Below are 25352 nucleotides of genomic sequence, written 5' to 3'. Positions count from 1 at the left end.
TGGAGAAGGGGTATGGATAGGTGGGCAGCCTCCTTTCCAGAGCTGGCACTGTAGCACTGTTCCCTGTAACCTGGCACCCCTCCTGCCTCTTCCCCTGTCCATGATTGCGGGGGCTGGTGAGTCACTTTACTGCATGGTTGGGTCCTGGAGGTGGGCATGTTGGGGTACCCTCTTAATTAGGAGGGAAGTAGCTATGGGTCAGTTAATAACATTCATGCTGCTCTCGCCCTCCTACTAGTATGTGAAGCCCCTGGGTTTCAGGCTGGCTGTAGCTGGAGAAACTATAGTTTCATAGTTGCAACTGTAAAATGCGGGGGCTTGGCCGCAACAAAGTTTTCTGTCCCCATGTATTGTGACTGGGCAGTTCAGGCCGAGTGGGTCATCTCCCCAGCCTTCAGGTTAGTCCCCGCAGTCCGTGTCCGGGAAGACAGGACAGGCCTTTTCTGGTCTCCGCCCGAGGCCGCCCCTGCGCGGCGGTGACGTCGACTTCGCCTCGCCCGCATTGGGTAGTGACGCGGAGGCCACGCCTCGCCCTTACGTCACCAGCCCGGTTCCCTCTCCCGGTAGCGGCGGCGGACGCGCGCCTCCCGCCCCCCTCCCCTCTCACGGCCTTTCCCCTGCCCGGTACCGGCCGCGGCCCGACCCTCTGTAAGGCGATGGCCCGGGCCCCGAGCGCTGGCTAGCGTTTCTGGGTGCCTGGCCATGGGCTGTATCGGCTCTCGGAGCCCAGCGGGTCAGGGTAAGAGGCGGAGGCCGGGCATGGGTTAGGGTGACGGGCTGCGGCCACTTGGTGCGCGGGCAGAGGGTGGATGGGGGCCTTGAGGAGGGGGCCCGTGTTGGGAGAGGGAGGAGCCTGCACCGGGGAGGCGGGCCAGGCCAGAGGAGGGGCTGGGAGTGATCGGGGGAGGGGGCTAAACCGACTCCGGTTAGCTCTCACGGCCTGCCTGCTTCTGGGCTTTGCAGGGCAGATCTGTGGCCCCGCCGCTTTCCGCCTGTATTCCCACCGCTGAAGGTGGCTGGAGGCGCACAGCCTTGGGAAGGGCTAGTCAGCCTGATGCCCCCACCCTTTCCAGCCCCTGGCGACTGGCCTTGCACGCCCACACACTCATCCGCCCCTCTGCTCTGCGTATACCTCTTCTCTCCCTGTCTTGGGAGTGGCCCCATGCTGGGAACCTGCCTCTTCTAGCTGTGTCTCTCTCCCCTTAAGGAGGAAGGAAACAAATGCTAACCAGCACACTGCCACAGAGTTTTTGCCTAAAACTTACTCCCCCCTTCGGGGTCAGCTGGTTGGTGAAGGGGACCGGAGCCCTATTTGGGGCACCTGTGAGCACTTGATAACTTGTCACATCTTAAAACTGTTTCTCCCCCCACCCCCACCCCCAACATATGGAGGGGAAGTGGAGTCCAGAGAGAGGCCATAGGGCTTCCTGCCCACACCTGCTGACTCCTGCTTGTGCCTTGGTTCCCATGATGGATGCTGGGGCCTGGCTTAGTCCTTTGCCTCTGAGATCTCCCTGCCTACTTTACTTCAGTGTCATGGATTTCTCCAAGTCCAAGGCCAGGCAGGGACTTCATGATATTGAGGGCTGGGCTGAATGGGTCCTAGGCCTTCAGGGCAGGTGGTCGGTTACACAGGCCTTAGTGTGGTTGGTATTTGAGGTTCTCTGGACTTTGGCTAAGATTTGTACTTTCCTTGCGTTCCCGTGTGAGGAATTCTGGGATTTGTAGTCCTAAAATAACCCTATGACTTTTGAAGCTGAGAAGCAGTACGTTGCTCTGGTCCTTCTGGCCCTGCTTAGACTTGGAGTTAAGGAAGTCATCTCCCCCTGCAGTTGGAGGGGATGGGGGTAGTTTGACTGCCCTTAGGACTGGCCTTGAGGACCCTGATTAGGTACCAGCTCGGGGCCAGGGATGGCCTGTAATCTCGTGTCTTCCTTCTGGTTGGTAGCATTTCTAGGGACCACCAGCTGGCTGAGGCTCAGGGACAGAGACGGCTGCTCCAGCTAAAGGTCAGTTGTAATGTACCTTGTCTACTGGCACTGTTTAGGGGATGGGCCTAAGCTCCTTGAGCCCCAGAGAGCTTGTCTGGGCCCCTTGCACCCCCACCTCCTCAAAGCCATGAGGCAGGAGGGTTCTCCTTATGTGACTAGGCACCAGTTCCAAGTGGGGTGGGGACTGGCTCAACATCCGGAGCCAAAACAGGAATAGAACTGGGAGCGGAGCCTGGAGCAGTTCTGGGCTTTTGGTTCTCAGCATCAACACAGCCAGTATGCCTATGATTTCTGTGCTGGGCAAAATGTTTCTGTGGCAGCGTGAAGGGCCTGGAGGACGATGGACTTGTCAGACAAGTCGCAGAGGTGAGACCAGGGACCACAGATGTGTTCTGGGAGGTGATGGGAAGCTGAGGAGAAAGGTGTTCAGGTGGCAAGAGGAAAATTACTCTGGCTTGGATGTTGGGAACCAGGCTGAAGCAGGGATGTTGGGGACAGAAAGGGAATCAGGAAAAGGCTTTAAGGGACCAGAAAAATCAGAAGTCAGAAAAAAAATCGTGTGTCAGAAAATAAGAGTAAAGAGGTGCGTACTAGCTGAGGCTGGTGAAAAGGAAGAACCAAGGCAGCAAGGATAGAGAAGGAAGGCAGCGAGCCTACCAAGGGTTGAAGGTGGTGGTGGGGAGGGGGACAGTGATGATGGTGGAGTTCTTTGTGATTTACAACAGGAATGGGTAGGCTGAGGAAACAGGAGAAGATTCAGAATTTATCAAAGTTTGGATTTCATCGGGGGTTTGATGGCAAAATATATCCAGAGGAGGAAGGTTGCCAGTGGGCTGCCACAAAATGTCCCTAGGGGCCTGAGGGTCAGGGCTGCGGGGTGGGGGCTTTCAGAGTTGAGGAGAGCACCAGGTGGTCACTGATAGTCTAGAATGTCGGGGGTGGGGAGTGGGGATAAGGAATGAGGGGAAAGAATGGATACGCTGGATGAAACTGGGGGTCCTGGCAGAAGGGGAGGCCCACCTGAACAAACTTTCCCTACCCCTCAGTGGCCTCGGACCCCGCGTGGGCTGTGGAGTGGATCGAACTTCCTCGGGGCCTCTCTCTGTCCTCCTTGGGATCTGCTCGGACCCTCCGAGGCTGGAGCCGGTCCTCTCGCCCTTCCTCAGTGGACAGCCAGGACTTGCCCGAGGTGCTGGGTCCCTGGTGTTGGTGCGGGAGGGGGACCCGCTTCCATATAAAAGGGATCTGTATGTCCCCACCCCCGCCTCGCCAGCCTGCTTCTGGCTCCCTTTTCCGGCGAGCGGAGGCGCTATCCGGCCGGCGGGCTGCAATACCGCCCCCGCGCCGGTCTGCTCTGCTCGGCACTGTGCCAGCGGGCGGGCGGGCAGGCTTGCGCCTTGGGCGCTGACGTCAGCGTATCCTGGGCTGTATCCTGGGAGACCCTGTTGCATGGTGATGGGTTGCCAGGGAGACACACACCTTTTCGCTGGGTTTGGGCCGCAGCTGCGCGATGCACCAGTCACTGATGGCGGCGGCTGGGGGGAGTGAGGGAGGGGAGGGAGAGCAGAGCCAGGAAACACCCAGCAGGTGCTACATCCCCCAGGCCTGGCTGGAAGCTACCAGCGCCACCCTGGGGCCCTGCCAGCCAGGTACGAAAGCGGAGGGGAAGAGGGTGGGCCTGAGGTCAAGGGGCAGGTAGAGGACAGACTGGTGGGGGTGGGGGTGGGAACGTGACTGAAGAGGAGCGCTAGGCAATGTGGGGATGGGGGGGGGCGTGTGCCTCCGACTTCATTAATTCATTCATTCATTGAGAGAAAACGTGCTGGTGCTCCCAAAGAGCACTGAGCCAGGTAGGTGCAAGGTGGAGGGAGGAACCCAGGTGAATCAGACTCGGCTCCTGCCATCGGGAACTCCCTCAGGAGATACAAAGACAGTGCTGCAAGAAGCGAGAAATAAAACTGAGCTGAAAGCATTATTAGGTAGTGGCACTTGCATTAGGCCTTAAATGGTGGGGAACATTTTGTCAGGCAAGGGTGGCATTCTTAGCCTAGGGGAAAGCTGGGTTGCTTTGCCTGGAAGCAGAAGGGCTGCCCTTGGTCAGGGTAGGTGGAAGGGTTTTGTTGAGCAGAGATGAGGCAGTGTCAGGCCAGCTGGGAAGGAGGCAGGGCTCTCACCAAGTGAGGGCCTTCAGTGCCCGGGTGTGAAGCCTGCACTTAACACTTCATTGGACAGTGGGGCACCTGAAAAAGATTTTAAATTGGGACCTGCTGTGACCAGTTGCACTCCAGGAAAATAATTTGTTTACATTTATACCTAACCTCATTCATTCAACCTGTGTGTTGGAGAGATTCTTCTGAGCCAGGCACTGTGCTAAACACCAGGGACCAAAACAGACCTGGTTCCTCAAAGAGTTAAGGATCAGTGACAAGAGACCAACAAGGAAAAACACACAAATTAGACCCATAATTACACACTGTGATTAAGGGCCATGAACAGGGAACATTGATAGAGGATAGTGATTTACAGAGGGTGGATGGACTGGCAGAGTAGGGGGTCAAGAGGGCTTTTCTGAGGGCATGCTATTTAGGCAAGATCTGAAGGATGAGAAGTAGCCAACCAGTGATGGGGGGGGGGAGAGAAGGAGAGAATACACATACCTTTACACAAACAATATTCTTTTATTATTATTAACTATAGTCTATAGTTTTTTGTTTTATAGTTCTGTGTGGTTTTTTTAAATTTTTTATTCTGGTGACATATATACAATCTGGAATTAATCACTTAACCACGTTCAAGTATACAATTCAGTGGTATTAAATGTATTCATACAATCCCTTAGTGTATAACCTGATTGATCTCTAGAACATTGGGTATCTGTGTTACACCTGAAACTCAGAGCTAGAGCTCAGCAGATATGAATATCAGTATTAACGCATACAGCAACTGTTAAAAAAAAAAAAAGCTGAAATAGAGCCCAGGCTTCAATTAGAGATATGAATAAAGCAGATCTGGTTAAGATTAGAGCAATTCGGGCCAAAGGGTAAAGGGTGAAACTGTGTGTCAAAACCTCAACTTCCATGTGAGACCAAGGGAAGAGATGTTTATTTGGTGTAGGATCTATATTTTCTAAACAATATAACTTTTACAGTCAGTTTGTTCAAACGCTACAATTACATGGAACTTTGAATAGGAAGTGAGCTATGGTAGGTTTGTATAGATTAGAATGAAATAGCAACACATTCTAAAGTAATTTGGGTGGAGAATAAAAATATATATTCAGGATCCCCCTGAAGAGCTGGGGGAGGATGCAGAGGTGTTGGACTTCCTCACCTGGATTGTTGCTGATGTTCTCACAAACATTGGGGACTGACGGCCTGATGTGCTGAGCCCTCTGTCTTGGGGCTGGCCCCTTTGAAGCTGGTTGAGGCTTACAGTTGTGCCTAAGAGTCTCCCCTTGAGTGCCTCTTTGTTGCTCAGATGTGGCCGTCTCTCTCTAAGTCACCTTGGCGGATGATCTTGCTGCCCTTCCCGCTATGTGGGACCTGACTCCCAGGGGTGTAAATATCCCTGGCAACGCAGGATATGACTCCCAGGGATGAATCTGGACCGGACATCGTGGGATTGAGAACATCTTCTTGACCAAAAGGGGGATGCAAAATGAAACGAAATAAAGCTTCAGTGGCTGAGAGATTTCAGACGGAGTTGAGAGGTCACTCTGGTGGACATTCTTACACACTATATAGATAATACTTTTTAGGTTTTAATATATTGGAATAGCTAGAAGTAAATACCTGAAACTACCAAACTCCAACCCAGTAGCCTTGACTCTTGAAGACGATTGTATAACATTGTAGCTTACAAGGGGTGACAGTGTGATTGTGAAAACCTTGTGGATCGCATTCCCTTTACCCAGTGTACGGATGGATGTGTAGAAAAATGGGGACAAAACCTAAAGGAAAAATAGGATGGGATGGGGGTGTGATTTGGGTGTTCTTTTTTAATTTTGTTTTTTATTTTGGTTCTGATTCTTCCTGGTGTAAGGAGAATGTTCAAAAATAGATTGGGGTGATGAATGCACAGCTATATGATGGTACTGTGAACAGTTGATTGTATACCATTGATGATTGTATGGTATGTCAATATATTTCAATAAAACTGAATTTTAAAAAAATGCCTTCACACAACATTCACAACGTTCTAGGCTGAGAAAGTAGCATGTGAGTGGAGGAGGCTGGGGACCACTTTTACTAATATGGGTGGTAGACATTGAGGGCTTGCGGAAGGGCAGTGGCAGTGGGGGCAGAAAGGATGAGAGTACTTTCAAGGCAGTTTGGAGGTGGATTCATTAGGTCTTTACTACAGTTATGGGCTGGCAAAGCTTGAGGGAGAGTTGATGGTAATGCTGGGGTTTGTAGAAGGGTGAATGGGAGGATGGCGGATGTTGCAAAGTAAGGAAGTCAGAAAGGGCCAAATGTGGGAGGGAAGGTGTTGGGCTTGACTGTGGTCATGCTGGGTTTGGGGCCCTGATAGGCATTCTAGGAACAACTAGAATGTGGGTCTGAAGACTGAGAGGGAGGAGAGAACTGAAGCGGAGAGGACCTCAGGGAAGTCCTGGATGCCATACCCTTTTCCTCAACTCTTCTCAGAGGTCCTACTCCATGGTCCTTCACCTTCCATCCTGCCTCCTCCCCTTCTAGGAGCTGGGAGGGTACAGGCTCAGTAGCGGTTTTGTTCCCTGGGACGACATAGTTTCCTGGTCCTAGCTTACCCTTTTACATTTCCTGGCAGCCACTGGTTCAATGTGCTGCCTTCCAAGCTCCCAGCTCCTTGTGATGCCTAGGATGAGGGATGGGAATGTCGGGGAAGGCTCACTGCTGTCAGAGGGGCCCTGACCTTCTGGCGGTGCCACCCTAGGTGAATGTGGGAGACACAGTCGCGATGCTGCCCAAGTCCCGGAGAGCCCTAACCATCCAGGAGATTGCTGCGCTGGCCAGATCCTCCCTGCATGGTATGCACCCCCTGCCATGCCTCGGGCCACTTGGCCCTTTCTCCACCCTTTTGCACATGCCCTTAGGGACTGTATCCTGTGAGCTCTGGCTGGGATCTCCTTTTTCCTCCTTTTTTCAGATGAATCTTGCCCTCCCCTCCCCCCCCAAAGGCACATGGGCACTTTACCTACCGGCACCCTTCTACTTCCCTGCCCAGGTGCTCCCTGACCGGTACCTTTACTAAGCTTCTTCACTCTACCCACCTCCAGGTATTTCCCAGGTGGTGAAGGACCACGTGACCAAGCCCACTGCCATGGCCCAGGGCCGAGTGGCTCACCTCATTGAGTGGAAGGGCTGGAGCAAGCCAAGTGACTCACCTGCTGCCCTGGAATCAGCCTTTTCCTCCTATTCGGACCTTAGTGAGGGTGAACAAGAGGCTCGCTTTGCAGCAGGTGGGTGGCAGAAAGGGATCGGCCCCACACTTGCAGTAGGGATGGATGCTCTCTCATTTCCTGGGGCCTGAGATGGGGACTGGAGTCTTTCCACACCCCTGTCTCTTTCTTCTTTCGTCTCCAAGCTGAGCCCTAGTCTTAGCTCACGTTCTCTGCTAATGAATCCTGTGTTCCCACAGGAGTGGCTGAGCAGTTTGCCATTGCAGAAGCCAAGCTCCGGGCATGGTCTTCGGTGGATGGTGAAGACTCCACGGATGACTCCTATGATGAGGACTTTGCTGGGGGAGTTGACACAGGTGAGAGGACATCCCTTGCTATGCTGCCAGCTGGGGTGGACCTGCCTGATAGGCCTTGTGATTCCCAGCTGCACCCAGAATACCCTCAGCCTTTGGAAGGGCAGAGAAGAGGAGAGAAACAGACATCCAGGCAGTCCTTGATATTCCAGGGGCAGAAAGACTATACACACTCATGGAGGAGGAAATAATAGTTGGAAACATAGTAGTTCCCTTTCTTCCAGGTGCTGAGCCTTCTCTGCCTGTTTGTGCAGCTAGGCATTGCAGTCCTCCAAAAAAAAAAAAAAATCCCAGACTGCTCATTGATATCTTCTCTGTGGCCATGTCTCTGGGAGGGTCTGCCTGTGTCGTTGGCTATTCCTCCTGGAGGCAGCCTGCTGGCTGGTGGTGGCAGGACAGATAAGCCCCAGTGCAGCAGCAAAGCACCCCACAGGGCAGTGGGCCCCAGGCAAACAGGAAAGCCTGCTGGGTTTGGAACGCCCACGGGGCCACAGAGCTGGCTCTGGCTCAGCATCCTTGCATTCCAGCCGAGAGCTGCCTGTGGGTCTTTCCTTTGGGCCTGTGCTTGCAGAGGACCCTGTGGGGCTGTGCAGCTGTGCAGTCCTCCTTTCATCCTCCATTCCCCAGGCTACATGGCTGCCTCTCTGTAGCTTCTGGGCTCAAGCCTCACATGCCTCCATTCCCCCTTTGCCTTGAAGATTGCCACTACTTGCCCCCACCCAGTTAATTAACAAGCTCTCCCAAGGTGGGCAACATATTGGAACAGATTGGAGCCTGCTGCTCTGGCTCAGAGGGAACAGATTTGGACGCCTGATGCCAAGACTTAACCCTAAACCACAAGCAATTTTGTTTGATTGAGTTCCAGGCCTGCTTCCACCCCTGGGATAACAATAACAACTAACATGTACCTAGGACCACTACTAGCCCATGTGGAATCTTTGTGCAAATTAGAAAAAGACACCCCTTTCTCTAGGCAGGTGCAGCCCCATGTCAGGGCATGCTGCTTGGTGAACAGAAGGTGGGTTGGATTTCAGCTCTCACTCCTTGCCTTGGATAGACTCTCCTTGTGCAGTGAAAGACCTGCACAACCATACATGATGGCCCTGCATTTATTGCTTGCTTACTGTGTGCCAAACTCTTGTTCTTGCAACAACCCCATAAGGTAGATACTGTTAGAATCCCCAATCTACCATTAAGGAAACCGAGGCAGTGAGAGGTTAAGTGACTTGCCAAAGTTACCCAACTCATGCTCCTATCCACCCCACTTCCCCAGCGTTATGCTGGGGTTGGAGAGCAGGCAGTGGGAGGGGAGGTTGTGGCTTCCAGGTTGGCCAGTGGAAATGGGGCCAGCAGGGCTGTCTTCTTTTCTCTCCCTCCACAGACATGGCTGGGCAGCTATCCCTCGGGCCCCACCTCCAGGACCTCTTCACTGGCCGGCGCTTCTCCCGGCCCATGCGCCAGGGCTCTGTGGAGCCTGAGAGCGACTGCTCACAGACCGTGTCCCCAGATACCCTGTGCTCTAGTCTGTGCAGTCTGGAGGATGGGTTGCTGGGCTCCCCAGCCCGGCTGGCCTCCCAGCTGCTGGGCGACGAGCTGCTCCTCGCCAAACTGCCCCCTAGCCGGGAAAGTGCCTTCCGCAGCCTGGGCCCATTGGAGGCCCAGGACTCGCTCTACAATTCACCCCTCACGGAGTCCTGCCTTTCCCCTGCCGAGGAGGAGCCAGACCCCTGCAAGGACTGCCAGCCACTCTGCCCGCCACCAGTGGGCAGCTGGGAACGGCAGCGGCAAGCATCCTATGTGGCCTCTTCTGGGGTGGTGTCCTTAGATGAGGATGAGGCAGAGCCAGAGGAACAGTGACCCAAATCATGCCTGGTGGTGGCATGCATTCCCTGGCTGCTGCTGGGGACAGAGCCTCTGTGCCCAAATGTGGGCATGAGACTTCCAGAAGAGCTCCGCAGCCTCAAGGGCTCCTGGGAGCACTCATTCCTCCGTTGTGTATTTGCATGAAAGTGTTTGGAGAGGAGGCAGGGCCTGGGCTGGGGGCGCATGTCCTGCCCCCACACTCCTGGGGTTTGCCGGGGGTTGCCCGGGGCCCCTGGGGCATGGCTACAGCTGTGACAGACAGTGACGTTCATGTTCTTAGATCAACAAAGCCACACACACAAATTTTTCCTTGGATGATGTGAACCTGTTAAGGGGATTGTTGTGACTGGGCTGTGTGACTGGGTAGAGGGGGAGGGAGCCTGGCCTCACTCTCCACCCTCCTCATGCCCCTCTCTTCTCTGCTTCTCTCCTCACCTCCAAATCCATGTACAGTGCTTGACAGTGATCCCCATTCGGGGGGCTGGCTCCTGCCCTCCCAGAGCCTACAGATCAAGCTGTTCCCAAGGGCCCCTCGCCCAGCTGGGCTTGTGCTGTGTTTATCCTCTCCATGGTCTCTAAATCTTTTTTCCTAAAGAAAGAGGGTTTTTGGTCTGTTCTTTCAGTTGGGTCTTCTCTGGGAGGCAGTGAAACGATTAAAGTAAGCACCCTCTGCCCTTTTCCTGGCCTCCCCCTAAAGGGGCCTGGGCCCTTTCCTAGCCACTCCTTTGGCCCTAGGTGGGGAGGGGAGCATAGGATGTGTGGGCAGGCTCCTGGCGGCTCACAGGGGACTGCCCCTTTCACCCTTTCACCTGCATTCTCTTAAGGGTGGAATTGGAAGAAAGGATAACTCTGGTTGTTCTTCCAGAGAGAGCCACAAGGGGGCCACAGAGGCGGCTGGCCTGCCGTCAGCTGATGCTTGTGCCGGGCAGGAATTGTGCCAATGAGCGACAGTCATGAGGGAGTGTCTCTCCTTGTGGGGGAAGGAAGGCAGTGCCTTTCTTGGCTGACAGGAAGCCAAAGCTACAGTCCTGGGGGGCCATGTCCCAGTCAGGCCTCAGGCAAATCCTGCAATCAAAGGACACTGGGCTCTAGATTTTTATGGCTGTGGGGTATGTGGGAGGTAAGAGGGCCCAAGGTAAGAACAAGAGCCAGCGGGCACAGGCATTCTTTATATAAGTGGCTCATTAGGTGTTTATTTTGTTCTATTTAAGAATTTGTTTATTAAATTAATATAAAAATCTTTGTAAATCTCTATATACATCTGGTCATTGGAAATTCCAGTATAAGCTCATCTTAGAAGCCTTTTCCCCTCAAAGGGGGATCGGGTCAGATGACGCAGCCCCATTCTGCCAGGGCAGTGCTGATCTTCCTGCCTTTGGAAAGCCTGCAACAGGTGGGTGCTGATGCAGATTCCAGGGAGGATGGCTGGGAGAATCCGGCACCTTGGGCTGCAGCTGCCTCTGCTTTCCCAAGGCAGAAGGAAGTGACAGCTGCAGGATCTGGGCCCACGGCCACAGGTGCCACCACCCCAGGCCACCTACTGAGGGATTCACTGGCACTTGTCATCACTGTCCGAAGGGCTGCCCTCTCGGGGGAGGCCATGGCGGGAGCGGGGCCCCCACAATGCATGCACCTCAGTGGTCTCTGTGTCGCTGCTGCTGGTGGCACTGTCGCGGAAACTGGCGAGGGGTGGCCGGACTTTCACACCCTGTGCTGTGACAGAGCCCTCGATAGCCTTCCGGAGCTGGAAAGGTGAGAGGGTCACAGGTCTGGGCTTAGAGCACCCTACTCAGACTCTTCCCCAGCACGTCTCCCAGGTAAGCCAGATATCAGCATCCCGGCCTTTCTGGAAGTAGAACTGGCTTTAGTGGTCAATGTCATCTTACCTCCTTTAGGGTGACGATTCCAATAAGTCTGCCAATACTAGTGACGTAAGCATGGTCCACTCCCAGCAGTGAGAAGATGGTGTGAGTCTGCAGGGTGTGGAGAAGACACATCTAAACTACAGGCCAAAGGGGCCCATGTCAAGGTGGAGGGGAGGGAATAGAGAAGGTACCACAAATTATGGGGGGAAGGGATAGGACCATTGGAGGAAAAATAATAGTTACTGTGACCAGGCCTCAGAAACTTGATAGTCAAAATCCTTATGCTACTTATATTGATGGGGAATGGGGACAGAGGAAAAATTTAGTGCCATATAAAATACAGGATGTAGGAGAGACCAACTGTTTATGACATCCAGTGATTGGCCAGGCACTATGTTAGGTCTATTCTACATTATTGCTTAATTTCAATACTGTCCTGAGAAGGAGGTACTGTGCTCATTCTGCAGAAGCAGCAGCATGAGGCTCAGCAGTGAAGAGACTTCCTCCAGGTCACCAGGACACTACAGCTAGAGGGAGGAAGCACAGCCCAGCCCCTACATGCAGATGTCTGATTAGTCACAGCCACACCCAGTGAGGGAGGGAGGTCCCACCCCCCACCTGCCTCCATCCCTCTGCCTCACTCTACTTTCCATTAGCTCATTTGTCCTCATTAGCTGGCTGGGCAGTTTTGGTCTGTCTTCACCCTGGTCCTGACATTCCAATCAAGCACTCTACAGCTCATACAGTTTGCCTTTTCTGGGGCTTGAGCAGCATCCCAGGTCCTGTGGACCTCAGCTTGTGGTCCAGAAGGGCAACAGTCATCCCCATTCCTCCCTCCACCCCTCCGGCCGGTGTTTTTCTTGCTTTGGGCCCATCCCCAAGCTTTCCAGGTTAATCACCAAGGGTTCAGAAATTGTCAGCCAGTTCTCCTTGTGCTGTGAGTAGATTTTCTTGAGCCAGATGTCTTGAAAAGCACTCTCCTGACTCAGCAGTTCCTGGAATTTTTGGCCTACCATTTATCTCACTGTTTCGAGTTTATGGGCTTGATGTCTGAATCAAAATGGGCATTGATAACCCAACTTCTTGGGTATCAAATTACGCAGAACTCAATTGTCTTAACACTTCTTAAATATTTTCTTATATGGTTGCTAAATTTTAGCTTTAGGAAGAAACTTCCAGAACTTTCTACCTTTCCCTATATAAGTCATGACAGAACTTATTAAGGGGGCTAGGGCTTCAAATAGTTTTAGAATAAACTCATCTATGCACCTTCAATAGCCTATATCATAATTATCATGTGGTTAGCAAGTTCTTCCCCATATCTATCTTGAATCTTACATGCTACAAGTTAGCTTTAATTTGTTTGTCTAACTTCAGAGGAAAACATTTATTATAAGATTTCCTATTTTAGTAATCCTTAGGCCTTGCCTTCTTATGGTCAAATAATCCCTCTCTTATCTTATTCTAAAGATCGTATTAAATAGTTTCTCTGGATTTTCTTTTTCCCACAACCTTAAGCAGTGTGATCTGGCTGGTTATATTAGCCTTGTAGGTTTGCATACCACTGTCCCCAGCAGTCACCAAGACTTACAAATCTTCCTGAACATCCTTGCCACCCTCCTGGCTCCCAGTCTTACCATCCTTCATCAGGACTAGGGTCTGCAAAATCCTAAGGGGTTCTCCTGCTTTCTGCCTCCCTTCTCTCCATCTTGGCTCTTTCTCCAAGCCTAATGCTCTTTCTCAAATGTGAGTTAGAGCCCAGACTCCTTCAAATGGCCTAAGAGGCCCTTCCCTAGCCGATCCCAAACTGCCCTTCCAGCCTCAGTGTCTGCCATGCACACTAGCTTCCAGCTTCATATAAGCACTCATCCTTCTCTGAAAACATCCATTTCTTCTATACCTTCAGCCCTTCCCCCATGTCACCATCTTTTAAAGTTCTACTAATCCTCCAAGCCCCTCATTATAAAAGTCATCTCTTGGGAGCCTTTTTCAATTCTCTAAGCTGAGAGTCACCCTCTCCTTTGTGCTCCCTCTTTATTGTGCATATGTCTCTATTAGAGGCTGGTATATAATAGAGTATAATTGTTGGTTTACATGTCTTCTTTAAGGAACTAAATTCCTTGAGGGCTGGGATAGTCTCTTATTTATAATCGCCCATTGTTCCCGCAGTATAAGTAGTAGTGGTAGTAGTAGTAATATTAAGCTCTAACTTATGGGTCAGGCTCTGTTCTAAGTGCTTTAACGTGCATTAAGTCCTTTAACCCTCAGAAAACCCTGTGAGGTAGGGACTATTATTACCCCTACTTTACAGATAAGGAAAGTGAAGCACAGAGAGGCTAAGTTTGTCACAGTCATGCAGTAGCTAATGTGGCAGAGCCAGAATTCGGGCTCAGCCAGTCTGGCTCTAGCACTGGCGCACTCAGCACCCATCCACCCCCAGCTTCTCGCAGGTGGCTTCTGAACGAATGGGCGTTTAGCTGGTATGGTGATCTCCTCCAGCTGCACAGGTTCCTAAATAGTCTCCAATGTATTCTCTCTCCTCTCTGAATGTTCGCCTCCTGAACCTAATTGGTCTATTACTTATTGATTCCTCTGCAAGGACATTTTGTATTCTAGTCTTATATTCTTATCACTTGCATTTCTTTCTATGTTAGTTAGTTCTTCAAAGGCTTCTTCTCTTCCCCTGATTTTTAAGTTTGTAACAAATACTTTGTTCTTTTTCCTTTTAATTTAATTAGACACCAGGGAGCCCATTGGTGGACCTGCACTTCTTGGGCTCGAGAACAGTGAATTGACAAGGAGAGGGCCAACATGGCCTTCCGAGAAAACCCTGGGAGCAGGGCCAGGAAATCTGGGCTCTGGGCCTGACTCTGGTGAACTGATGTGGGTGAAACTGTGCCTCAGTTTCCCCATGTACTCCAATGGTTAGGATAAGAGGCTTTAGAGTCAGCTCATCTTGGATTCCAGGCCCAGATCTACCACTTATTATCTGTGTGATCTTGGGCAGCATGCATTTAACCTTTCTGAATCTCACTCAAATTTCTTCCTCTGTAAAAACTGAAATGTCACAGTATCTTACAGTGGAGTGTGAAGATTGAATTAAACATGTGAAGAGCTTAGTACAGTGCCTGGCACACAGCAAGCACTCAAAGAATGCTAGTAGCAGCAGCACTGCCATCCACCTCCTCCTCATGCAATGTTTGAGGAGTAAGTAAAATGATCACTGTGGAAAGTTTTAGAGGCCCTAGGAAGAAAGGCTTGAAGTAAAAGCCCTATGTAGTATTTTCAGGCCTATCTCCTTTTGTCTTGCAACTTCACTGCAGTGACCAGGTCTTTGATCTGAGGTCTTTACCCAAAGGCTTATAAGTTCTTTTATTATCTTTTGCTTTTTTGTTTCTCTTTTGTTCCCTGTCCTTCCTGCCTTGGCCCCTTGTCTGCCACAGGGCAGAAGCTAGAAGCCCAAGGCACGGGCCTTGAAGTGTTCACCCACTGCTCCCTCCCACACCCTCTCCCCACCCCGTGCCTCAGAGGCTTACATTTAGGTAAAACAGCCCTTGGCTTTTGCTGGTCCCAGGCACTGTCCCACCAGCCCACTGGGCATGCCTGCATACCCTGCCTTCGCTTGGAAGCCTGAAGTTGCCCAACGATACTGGCTGCCCCATTCTTGGGGCCCCTGAAGCAGTCCTACGCAGAGAGGGTATCTGCCTCTCACACCACCAACCTGTTTGTCCTCAATTTCTCTCCCCACTTCTGTGGCCTCAGTTTGAAAGGTTGTTTGGCTCTTCTGCTGAGTTCTTCCTGTGTCCTTACCCATTTTCCTCTGGCCCACATTAAGTCAGACCTTCTGGGGTCTGACATTCCAAGCCCCCCCACTGGGCGTTTCTCATCTTTGTTTATCTCTTCTCTGCAGTGTCCCCACGCCTATTTGGGAGTTGGTCAGCTTGTTTATTAGGTTTTCTTATCCTGCCTATTTCTCACCCATTTTTTGCAGCGTGGGTGTATCAGCCTTCTTGGGCTCTGGCAGCCTCTTGCCTAGCTCTGATCCTGGCCTGGCCTTCTGGCTTCGATCCAGCTCAAGCCCTGTCTTTGTTGCTGCTTTGGTCCAGAGTTCCCTGGGGGCAGGGCTGAGCAGAAGAAAAAGGATGCGTGGCTCCACAGTAGAGCAGGAAGGCGATAAGGGGCTCCAACTCCCAGCATATCATCACAGCTATTCTGGAAACAAGATGGCTGAAAAACATCCCAGCACAGAGCCTGTTCTCTGGTCCCCTTTCCTTCCCTACTGGCTTGAGTCTAAACTTGTGTGGGGACATAGATCCCCACCCTGTCCTCCTGAGAGTCTAGGCTAGGCCTGGGCTGCTGGCCCTACCTTGTGCAGGGAGGTCCGCTCCACCAGCTGGAAGGGAGCAGGGTCAATTTTACAGTCACTGAAGTTGACAGGTTCATCCAATTGCTGCTCCTCCCACTCCAGAATCTGAGGGGAAGCAACCAGAAGGGTTAGGTAGAGGGTGACAATAGCTGCTCTCACCAACCTGAAAGCTGGCCTGCCCATTTTCCTTCCCCACGGTACCTCCTATGGGGATAGCAGCCAAGAGGATGGCTACACACACCCTGGAAGAAACAGGGTCCAGAGTCCCGGTGCACCTTACCTCCTCGGGGGTCATCTCGCCTTCCAGGTCTGAGTCGCTCTAGGAGAGAGGGAGGAAGGTTGGCAGCTAGGGGCTGGGGGTAGGTGGTGTATCCCCGTCTCTGGGCGGGGTTCCCTGATCTAGACCCTGGTCCTCCTTGCCTAGTGCTCCTGGGCTGCAGGGAGAAAGGGAGCACTTACCGCCAGAGAGATTCGGACCCGCTTCAACTTGCGCTTGTCACATGATCCCGCCTTCTCCAACTTTGTTAGAGCCAAACCAGAGAGAAGAGGGGTTGATGTTATGGGGGTGGGGGTGGTGATGGGAAGTGGTGGAGCCCAGGAGGAAGGGCACAGTGTAAAGCCAGAGCTGACAGCTGGGAGTGCAGGAGGGCAAGGGGGATGCAGGCACTGCAGGGTTCATGGAGAGGTGGTCTCAGAGTCAGAGAGGGAGCTGGGGAGAAAGAAAGCCAGAAGGCAAGGGGCCAACCACTCACCTCTGAAGTAGCCTCAGGAGGTGGACTCCCACAGAAGAGGCTCCTCAGTGCGATGCCCACTGGCTCCACATTCCCTATGGGCCAAACACAAGGCCCCAGGGGGCAAAATCATCTTTTGGGGGAGGGGGGCAGGAGAGGTGAGGAAGGCATGGGGTAGAGGGCATTCGGATTCTATCCCTGGCCCAGCTGGGCAAACTCTTCCAGCTGGGATGTGTTCTAGCCAAAAAGTTGGCCAAGGACTTCAATGGATCTCAGTGGTCTGGCTCGGGCTCTATGGTGGGGGATGGAGGGGGGATGCTAGTGGGAGACAGGCTCACCTGTGGGACTCTCCCTGAGGTTCATGGCATTGCTGGGCCCCCTCTTGAGAGCAGACTTTAGGGGCTTGTGAGTCTCCCCCCGGGCTGCAGGGAAGTCGGAGTCCTCTGTGTTCACCTGCATGGAGAGGCTATGGAGACCACCTGCTGTACCACCCCCCCAATCAGCCTACACCATGACCTTCAGGGCATATATGGGGGATTTTTCCCCTCACCTGAAAGCGAACGGAACTCTTGGGACCAGGAGCATTCTCCTGGTCAGATGGTAGAGAGGCCTGGGTAGCTCGATGCTCTTTCATGTATTGCCGCCGGCGGGCCGGGTTCAGCTGGGCCCCCAGCAATGCCACCACCTGTGAGCGCTCGATGGAGCCCAGCAGAATCATGGACTCTGGATATAGCAGGGTCAGGGGGTGGGGTCGGGGAGGACTCAAGAGTCTGGGATGAGGTCCTCCCACCCTCCCTGGCCTTCTCTCACACCCAGAGTAGGGCCTTGGACAAAGGCCACACACTAGAGGAAAACTGCCTGGCAAATGCTGGCCTGTTCCATTTGGAACCAAGGGAAGTGGTCCTGGGCTCCTGTACACCCCTCCTTCCTGAGCAGTGACCCCTGGGAGAGATCCCTAACCCCCAGCCTCCCTCCTGGCCTCACCGGGGGACTCCACTAGAGCCAACACGCGGCCCTTGGTCCTGTGCAGTGCCAACCGCAGGTCCCGGAAGGTGCAGCTGAGAGCCACATGGGGAACATCCCGCACCATAATATCCTCCACTCGCACCCGGTATTGCCTGAGGCACAGACGGGCACATGGTTTGTGGTCAGTATGGGGAGGTTTAGCTCAGTGCACCCCCCTCCCAGGGCCACAAGGCAAACCCAGAGCCCATGGGCACAGGACTTAGGGCCAAGGCCAAGGAGTGCTCCCACCCTTCTTTTCAATCAGGAGAGGCTAGCCCCAGCTCCCCAGGGTGTGGACAAGGGCAGTTTAAGCCAGGAGGCAGGAAGGCGGCTGGCTTCCCTGCTCACTGGCTCAGGGGCTCAATGGAGATGGGTCCAAGTGGTGCCTTCTCCCTCTCCTAACCCCCACCCCCCCGGCCCCCGGCCCTCCATACTGGTGGCGGCCCCAGCCTAGCTCAGGTAGATAGGGCAGCTTCTTGATGCGGATGATGCTGTCATAGAGTGAGGGCTGGAGGCTCTGGGCAACAGCATTGGCCAGGATGACGGCAATCATGACAGGCAGGATGTGGGCAATTTGGCCCGTGAGCTCGAACACAATCACGGCCGTGGACACTGTGTGCGTCACTGCTCCCGCCAGTGCGGCTGCTCCTGGGGACAGCCACTTTGTCTCCTCAGGGCTCCCAGGCCCAGATGGCCCTACCCACCCCTGGGAGGATGCTCGGGGCTGTCCAGACAGTCCTGGGGATGGGGCCTCTGCATCTGAGGGAAGCTGGGTGTCTCATACCCTGTGGCCAGGCAGCTCTGGACCTGGGGAACTCAACTCACCCACCACTGCGTAGCCTCCGGGGACAATCCGGTAGGTGCTGCTGTCCGTGTGGATCCCATCAGGGAACCAGGCAGCCATGCTTTCGCCCACCAGACGCCCAAATGCTGCTCCTTCAGGGAGGGGGGTGGGAAGAGAAACAGGCAGTGGAGGGGGAGGGCGGGGGCACTAGGAAGAGAGAGGGTCAGAGGGTGGGGGAGGGGCCGGTGGGTCATTCAGTGCAGGGGACAGCCCTGCAGGGGTGAGGGTGGGGCTGGGGCTGGACCAAAACCCACTCCCAGGCAGAGAGGGGGTGACCAGGGCTCAGGCTAGGAGAATAGGCTGAACTCACCAATGACAAAGACTGGCATGAAGGCCCCACAGGGCACCGGGATGGTGGTAGCCAGCGCAGACATCCAGAACTGCAGGCAGGAGGTGTTTCACACAGGCAGTGGTCTCACCCGGCCCACCTGCTCCACCCCGAGGGAACCTACCTCGCTTAGCAGTCAGGCACAAACTTCTCAGCTGTGCCAGAGTCCCCTAGGAGGGGCAAGGGGAAGGACTCTGGAGCAGGATGGCTTAGGTTCAAATCTACCTAGCTGTGTGACTGGGGGCCAATTACTTAACCTCTTGGTGCCTTGATTTCCCTTCTTTAAAATGGGGATAATGACAGTACTTTTCTCCTAGCATTGCTGTGAGGCTTAAAGGAACTAATATATGTAAAGTGATTAGAACAGACCCTGGCACCTGGTAAGCCTATGTACACATTAGCTGTATACATGTGAGGACCCCACCTTCATGAGAATGAAGATGACCAGAGTAAGGAAGACATTGGCACGCGGAGGGCTCCAGGCCTGTGAAGTGCTGGGTGGCTCTAGCTCCTCCACCAAGCCCTGGCGGACCCATGTCCGGTTGTCAAACAGGGTGACCAGTGTCTCTTTCTGTGAGAGCTGCAGATGAATAGGGTGCCTCAGGCTGGGGAACAGATGGGATGAAGTGAAGGAGCCCATGGGCATCCAGGGGAATGCAGGCTCCCAGAGTCCTGCTGGGGCTGTTGGGCTTAGAAGGGATGCAGCCCAAAGGAAAGTGCAAATTCCTGTTGTGCCTGGGGTTTACCTGTCCAGCCATGAACTGTCCGAAGCCAGGGGGGAAGGTCAGAGTAGAGATGAGCAGGGTCACCAGAGCTGGGAAGAGCAGGCGTCTAGAGGTATGGGTTTCATAGCATCAAACATGGGTGATGCACCTACTGTGGACTGGCGACGGTGAGGTGCCCTCATATACCTCAGGGCTGAAGTTGAAGTCAGAACTGAACCTTGGCTCTTACATGAAAGCCCACAGAACTGAGAGAAGGTCCTCTTTGCTGTTCATGATACCATAGCTCCGAGGGTGATAGTGGACTAGGGTTATTATAAGAGCCGTGGGTATGGCCTAAAGGCCTGTCAGCTCTTGGTTCCCTAAGTGGGTAGCCTTCCAGCCCCCTCTAGCTGTGACCCACCCCCATCCCCCAGAAGCTCCAACTGAAGGGTGCTTTGTGTGAGGGTGCGGAGAAGTTTCGGCCTCTGCCTATTTCTTTGTGATGACTTAGACTGAAGGTCAGTGTTGGGGACAGCTGGGGTCACTCATGGCAGTTGACCAAAGATGCCATAGGAAAGGCTCACTGGCTGTCCTCTCCTTGAAGAACATCAGTCCTAAGGGAAGTCATGTCTTTGCCCCCTCCCCCCCTTCCCAATCCTCAGGGTCACAACTGGCAGAGCTGGAAAGGGGCACCGGAAATAAAAGATCCATCTCCTCCATTCCCACTGTTCACAGGGGGCAGGAGTGGAAACTGAGGCCCAAACACTCTCCAGGGAATGTTGCTTCCTGAGCCAGTTCAGAGCCTAAGAAAGCCTCAGTCTTTGATCCAAAATGCCCCCCGTCCCTGACTAAAAATTCAAAAGTTTCAATTTTCAGATAATTCACATAAAAGTCAAAATGCTCAGTCAGCCTGGAAAAGTGGCTGATTTTCTCAGTGGGATGCCTGTTTTTGACTGGACCACTATTTGCCATCTCACCTATCACTGTCCTCCTGCCCCACTGTGACCCTCACACACCCCAAAGCAGCCTAAAGCCAACTCACTTCTTCATGAGGAAGCGGTTGATGGTTTTCTGCTTCCGCATCACCTGGACAATCTTCCGGTTCAGGTACACAAAGAGGGCTCCCCCAAAGCCACTAGCAATGCTGGAGGGAGAAGAAGCACCAGGGTAAAAGGGGTCTTCTCATGGACACCTTTCTCCTCTCTGACACATCCCATCCCCCTTAGCTCCTCACCCAATGACAGCAAAGGCTGGCAGTTCCTGCAGGTCAAAGGGGAAGTCGAGCCGGAATCGAGTTTTGAAGAGAGCAGTGATAGTCTCTGAAGGGAAAGCGGAGTAGCAGAGGGAAGCAGGTCTTGCCTCAGACCCCCGGAGTCATCTCAAAGGCTCCCTCAGCGCCCCCCACCCCAAACAGACCTTCATCACGGTTCCAGACAGCCAAGACCCGGAAGATGAAGGCACTGAAGGTGGCAGCAAAGAAGCCCCGCCAGTAGTTCCGCACCGCAAAGAAGGTGGAGGTGACCTCAATGCTGAACAGTACGCCTGCGAGGGGCAGGGAAGAGCCCCCCTTGAGGCAAGGGCTGGGCTAAGGACTGGGCCGGAATGACTGAGGAGCCCTGCCTACCTCCAATGGGCGCTGCAAAGCAGCAGCCCACGCCTACTGCACAGGCCGCCGCCAGCATCTCTGTGTTCCGGGATTCATTCTGGGGGTGTGGCAGGAAGTGGGGTCAGCCATGGCTCAGCAGTGCACCCCTTCCCTCTCCTTTCCCCTGGTGTTGCCTTTACCTCATAGATGCCCCCAAAGAGGGAGAGGAACTTGCTGAGCAGGGCGGCACACATGCTTGCGATATGCACAAAAGGGCCCTGGGAGGCAGGGACAGGTGGTAAGTAGGGAAGGGGCTGACCCTGACTTTGGCCTCTTCCTCCTCCCCCTCACCCCCCAGCCTGTAGTCACCTCTTTGCCAAGCGGCATCCCGCTGCCCAGGGCACAGGTGAGACCGATAACCTTAGCTACAAAGGTCTTGAGGGTGAGGTATTCCTTCAGCACCACTCCCCGCAAGATGGTCTTCATCTCGGGGATGCCGGACCCTGGAAAAGGTACATTCCAGAACAGTCATCTGTCCCTTTGTCAGGAGGCCCCACCTCTGCTCTCCCCTTCTCCCCTATTGTACCAACAGCCTGAGGAGCTAGGATCTGTGTGAATCCCGCTGAGAAAGTGATGAGGACGATGGGGTAGGTGACCCAGGCCAGGTACTGCAGCAAGATGTTGGCATCTAAGCCCCGGGACATCCACTGCTGAGCTGTGGGCAGAGGACATGCTGCTGGACCCCCAGGGGGCATGCCCTCTCTCTCCCTGGCCACTGGGATATACTGACACGAGTTGTCCCAGGAAAGGTCACACAGAGCCTGGGCACAGGGGCTGGGAAGGGGGCCCTAGAAGGCATTCACTGGGACGAAGACCACTATAGGTAAGAGGGCCATTTGGAGAGAGGAGGTAAGAACTAGTGGCCCAGGGGAGTGGCAGTGATTAATGCCCAAAGAGGGGGTGGTTGGGCTGGCTGGGGGATGGGGCCAATGGCCAAGAGGCCAAGATACTTGGACAAGTGTAGCACGGAGGAAGCAGGTTAGTTCCTCCCAGCCCCTCCCCCTGCCGGTCCTGGCCTCACCCTGCAGACAGGCAGCGATGGCATAGTCCATGGCCCAGCTCACCAATGCCATGAGGAGTCCCAGCAGGACAAGGAAGATCCAGTCTTCACCAACCCTGGACACTAGGAACTTGTGGCAGTGTACAGTACAGACTGGGGAGCAGGGATAGGAAGAAAGGTGGAGACTGGCACCAAGGCTTCCCTACCCCTGCTATCCCACCCTGCCCATGGGTGGCTCTCACTGCACAACACAGCTGGGTCCCTCGCCCCAACCCAGGTCTCACTGCGGCAGTGGGCACAACGGCTCTGTCCGTATTCCAGGAGCTCTGGGGGAGTCCGAGGGGATGGGGGACCCCTCCAGGGCTCAGGCCCTCCCAGGCGGATCCGAGCAGCTTCCTCTTTGGCAAAGGCCCCAAGGTCCTGAGTATACCGGCCATACATCTGGAGCAACAGGGAAGACAGGGCAGTAGCAGGCGCCGGCTGAGTGGGGATGCAGGGAGGGCTCCTGGTGCCTCAACTCCCCTTCTCTTGAACTCACTGTTCCCACTCTGGCTCCAGGTATGGCAACAATACACATTGCAGACTGTGGGTGCTGTCCTGGCCCGAGTGATAGGGGCAGCCAAGGTACAGGGACACAGCTCTGGGGGTGGCAGAATAATCAGTCCTCTTCTCCCAGGACTGGGTAGGGGTAGGGTTTGGTGGGGGGACTGAGGAAGAGTGGGAAGGAAGTCCCCAGAGGAGGAAAAGACCTAAGGCACAGTCTGAAAGTGGGAGGAGGGAAGGTCAGAGAAAAAGGGATGGTCAAGGGCAGCTGGGGGCAGCATAGAGTTGGGCCTAGGAGCAGGCGGGGCCCCAATCCTTATCACGTTCTTGCTGGGCCTCTGGCCTGTGATCCACTCAGCTGCAACCCCTCCCACCCACTGTAATCCCCTTGTCCCCATTCCCCACCCCACCCCTCCCCAACAGCTTGCCAGCCCAGCTAGCTGGGAGTGGACGGATGAGTGGAGAGTGCTTGGTGCCCTCAGCCTCAATTTGGTGCTGTCCCGAGCTCAGTGGTGGGTTGGGGGATACCAGAGGCTGCTGATGGCTGGGCTGTGACTGGATGGTGGGGCAGTGGGACAGGGGAGTCACCATGGCTAGACCTGCCAAGCTGGGCATGTGTTAGGGGGTGGGGAGGAGTAGATTCCGGCTGCCACCCGCAGAGCTTCGGGACACAAAGGGCTCCTGTTGGGACTGGGGTGGGGAGGGGGGTAAGGGGGAGGGAAAGATAGAGACAGAGAGAGGGTGAGAGATAGGAGGAGAGGGAGAAGTGGAGAGGAGAGGGAATTAGAGGGGAAGGAGAGAAAAACAGAAAAGAGAAGCAAAGGGAAGGGACAGAAGAGAAAGGAAGCAGGAGAGGGGAAGAAGTAGGGAGATAAAAGAAGGAAAGCAGAGTATAAAGAAGCAGACACAGTGTAGAAGGGGGGGAGGTGAGTATGTGAAAGAAAGACAAAGGGATCAGAGAGGGAAGGGGGAGAGGCTGGAGCAGAGAGTGCCGGATAGGGAGCTTGACCCTGAGAGCTCATTCTAGAGATAGGGACGGAGGCAAAGGAGATGGAGCTGTGGCTGGGGCAAGACAGACAAACACCATTTTGGAAGCCAGGTGCCTGGCTTCCTCAACCAATGCCCCTATCCTCAGCCTGCACTGATGGACAGAAACCGCCTACCCTATCCCAACGGCTTGCCCCTACCCCCACCCCTGCCATCTCTCTCTCTCATCCTTGTTTCATACACTCTCTTTTGTAATTGGGTACTTACTTCCCAGCCTCAGTTACAGCCAGGCCCCTTCCTCCCCAAGAGGTTTCCTCCCTGTCACCTTCCTGGGCAAATTCCAGCCCAAGCTGGTGAAAAAGAGCCACAGGGTCCATTCCCTTCCCTGGGGCTTGAATTCCCTACCCCAGTGACACAAGGCGGGGGCAAATGGCTTCTCAAAAACCAAGTAACAGTGTTGGCCTTGAGTCAGCTCAGAACCCCAGGACCCCTGCTTTTAATGAGGTCAAGGGACACCCCTGGGACGGGTGGGGGCTGGATATCTAGAGTCAGCCTGGACAAAGGTCCCAATTCCCACACCCATTCTTGCTTGCTTTGTCCTCCCCAAGCTCCTGTCCCCTAGGGTGGCACGCCACCTTTTTTCAGAGAATTGACTGAACGGTTCCTGAACAATGCTGGGTTGTGAGTTCCCAGGAGTAGGGGCTGGGTTTGGGTCTGATTATCCTTCTACACCTTGTCTCTGTGCCTAGCACAATGCCATGCACATAGTGGAGACACAAGGAACATTTGGATGATTTTTGGATGATGGAGAGAGAGTGTAGGGAGAGAAAGTCAATGCTGTGAGTGGTAGTGGGAGGGGTGGTGGGGGTGCTGAGACTTGGGCCCAGGTGGAGAGGGGGAAAAGCAAGGAAAACGTGTGTGTGTGTGTGTGTGTGTGTGTGTGTGTGTCTGTGTGTGTGTCTGTGTGTGTGTGTGGCGGTTAAAGGAAAAGACACCTGGGACAAGCATCTGGTGTTCTTGTCCTCTGCAGGCCCCTAGCCTGCATGTGGCTTTTGACCCATTTGACCCTCCAGCCTCTCAGACCCCCTAACCTCAGTTCCCCATCTCAGAAGTCTGGGGGCTGGCGTGGGGTTAGGGTAGGCCCCCCTCCTCGCACCTCCAAGGGTAACCTGGAGAAGCGGTTCCAGAGTGCAGTCCTTAGGGCTCGGCTTGGCTTCACTTACCAGGGTCTGCTCGTACTGCAGCGCCCGCGGCTCCATCCCTTCCTCCGCCGCCGCGGCCGCCGTGGCCGCCATCTCCGCGCTCTGCCCTCTCGCTTCCCGCCGCAGCCCCGGCCCTGGTCTGGACTCGGCTCCCCGCCCGCAGAGCCCGCGCCCGCACCCGTCCCGTCCCCGCAGCCCGGGCGGCCGAGTGCAGAGTGCGGCGGGCCCCAGGCGGGCGCCGCCGGCGCAGCCTCCCGCTCCCGTCTCCTCCTCGGCGGGCGGGCCGGGGGGCGGTGTTCTCTGCGCTGCTCCGCCCGCCGGCCCACCAGGAGGGGCCGGCCCAGCCCAGCCGGGGTCTGCTTTGGGGCCGTCTTCCAGGCTCCAGAGAGGCGGCAGAGGGCGCTGGGGCCGTGCGAGCCCGGGCCCCCTCCCCGCGGAGGCCGGGGGCTAAGAGGAGCACCCGCGGCTCCGGCGGGGGCGGGCCCCCTGGCACGTGGAGGGGCCGGGTTCGGCCCGCAACTCTGCGTCCGGGAGGGAGGGGCCGG

General features: G+C 54.5%; 2 protein-coding genes across 10 annotated transcripts; one reads left to right on the top strand and one right to left on the bottom strand.

Annotated features, from left to right (window-relative positions):
* Positions 1-94: 94 nt before the first annotated feature.
* Positions 95-10830, top strand: FAM131A (family with sequence similarity 131 member A). Of its 4 annotated transcripts, XM_037839321.1 has the most exons (8): positions 95-739; positions 1949-2009; positions 2254-2357; positions 3038-3180; positions 6906-6999; positions 7249-7431; positions 7611-7727; positions 9106-10830. In XM_037839321.1, exons 3-8 carry the CDS (start codon positions 2270-2272, stop codon positions 9579-9581), a joined length of 1101 nt encoding a protein of 366 aa, XP_037695249.1. In that variant the 5' UTR covers positions 95-739; positions 1949-2009; positions 2254-2269; the 3' UTR covers positions 9582-10830. The 4 variants fall into 4 exon arrangements, with proteins under 4 accessions (XP_037695249.1, XP_037695255.1, XP_037695261.1 ...); XM_037839327.1 differs by lacking the exon at positions 6906-6999; XM_037839333.1 differs by lacking the exons at positions 2254-2357; positions 3038-3180.
* Positions 10770-25352, bottom strand: CLCN2 (chloride voltage-gated channel 2). Of its 6 annotated transcripts, none has more exons than XR_005217394.1 (25): positions 24829-25352; positions 22360-22516; positions 22097-22228; positions 21602-21730; positions 21385-21518; positions 21216-21293; positions 21055-21133; positions 20847-20972; positions 20665-20749; positions 20473-20574; positions 19473-19557; positions 19151-19306; positions 18709-18778; positions 18380-18490; positions 17989-18202; positions 17534-17667; positions 17100-17272; positions 16888-17002; positions 16571-16644; positions 16278-16337; positions 16099-16137; positions 15819-15923; positions 15431-15664; positions 11474-11560; positions 11281-11331 (listed from the first exon to the last, which is right to left on the bottom strand). XR_005217394.1 is itself a non-coding variant. In XM_037839212.1 (24 exons), exons 1-24 carry the CDS (start codon positions 24898-24900, stop codon positions 11137-11139), a joined length of 2712 nt encoding a protein of 903 aa, XP_037695140.1. In that variant the 5' UTR covers positions 24901-25343; the 3' UTR covers positions 10770-11136. The 6 variants fall into 6 exon arrangements, 4 of the variants coding, with proteins under 4 accessions (XP_037695140.1, XP_037695147.1, XP_037695159.1 ...); XR_005217395.1 differs by having other exon boundaries at positions 15431-15576; positions 24829-25350; XM_037839212.1 differs by lacking the exon at positions 15431-15664 and having other exon boundaries at positions 10770-11331; positions 24829-25343.

This window comes from Choloepus didactylus, chromosome 1 (genome assembly GCF_015220235.1).
Source record: "Choloepus didactylus isolate mChoDid1 chromosome 1, mChoDid1.pri, whole genome shotgun sequence".
NCBI lineage: Eukaryota > Metazoa > Chordata > Mammalia > Pilosa > Megalonychidae > Choloepus > Choloepus didactylus.
This window is presented reverse-complemented; position numbering and strand designations above follow the sequence as displayed.

Excerpts from the sequence above, each read along its gene's own strand:
- FAM131A (XM_037839321.1), top strand. The coding sequence starts at position 2,270 with ATGCCTATGATTTCTGTGCTGGGCAAAATGTTTCTGTGGCAGCGTGAA. Across the intron at positions 7,000-7,248 it reads GGCCAGATCCTCCCTGCATG|GTATTTCCCAGGTGGTGAAG; the intron begins GTATGCACCCCC and ends ACCCACCTCCAG. Across the intron at positions 7,728-9,105 it reads TGCTGGGGGAGTTGACACAG|ACATGGCTGGGCAGCTATCC; the intron begins GTGAGAGGACAT and ends CTCCCTCCACAG.
- CLCN2 (XM_037839212.1), bottom strand. The coding sequence starts at position 24,900 with ATGGCGGCCACGGCGGCCGCGGCGGCGGAGGAAGGGATGGAGCCGCGG. Across the intron at positions 21,731-22,096 it reads CATCGCTGCCTGTCTGCAGG|CTCAGCAGTGGATGTCCCGG; the intron begins GTGAGGCCAGGA and ends CTCTGCCCACAG. Across the intron at positions 18,491-18,708 it reads CATGCCAGTCTTTGTCATTG|GAGCAGCATTTGGGCGTCTG; the intron begins GTGAGTTCAGCC and ends CCCTCCCTGAAG.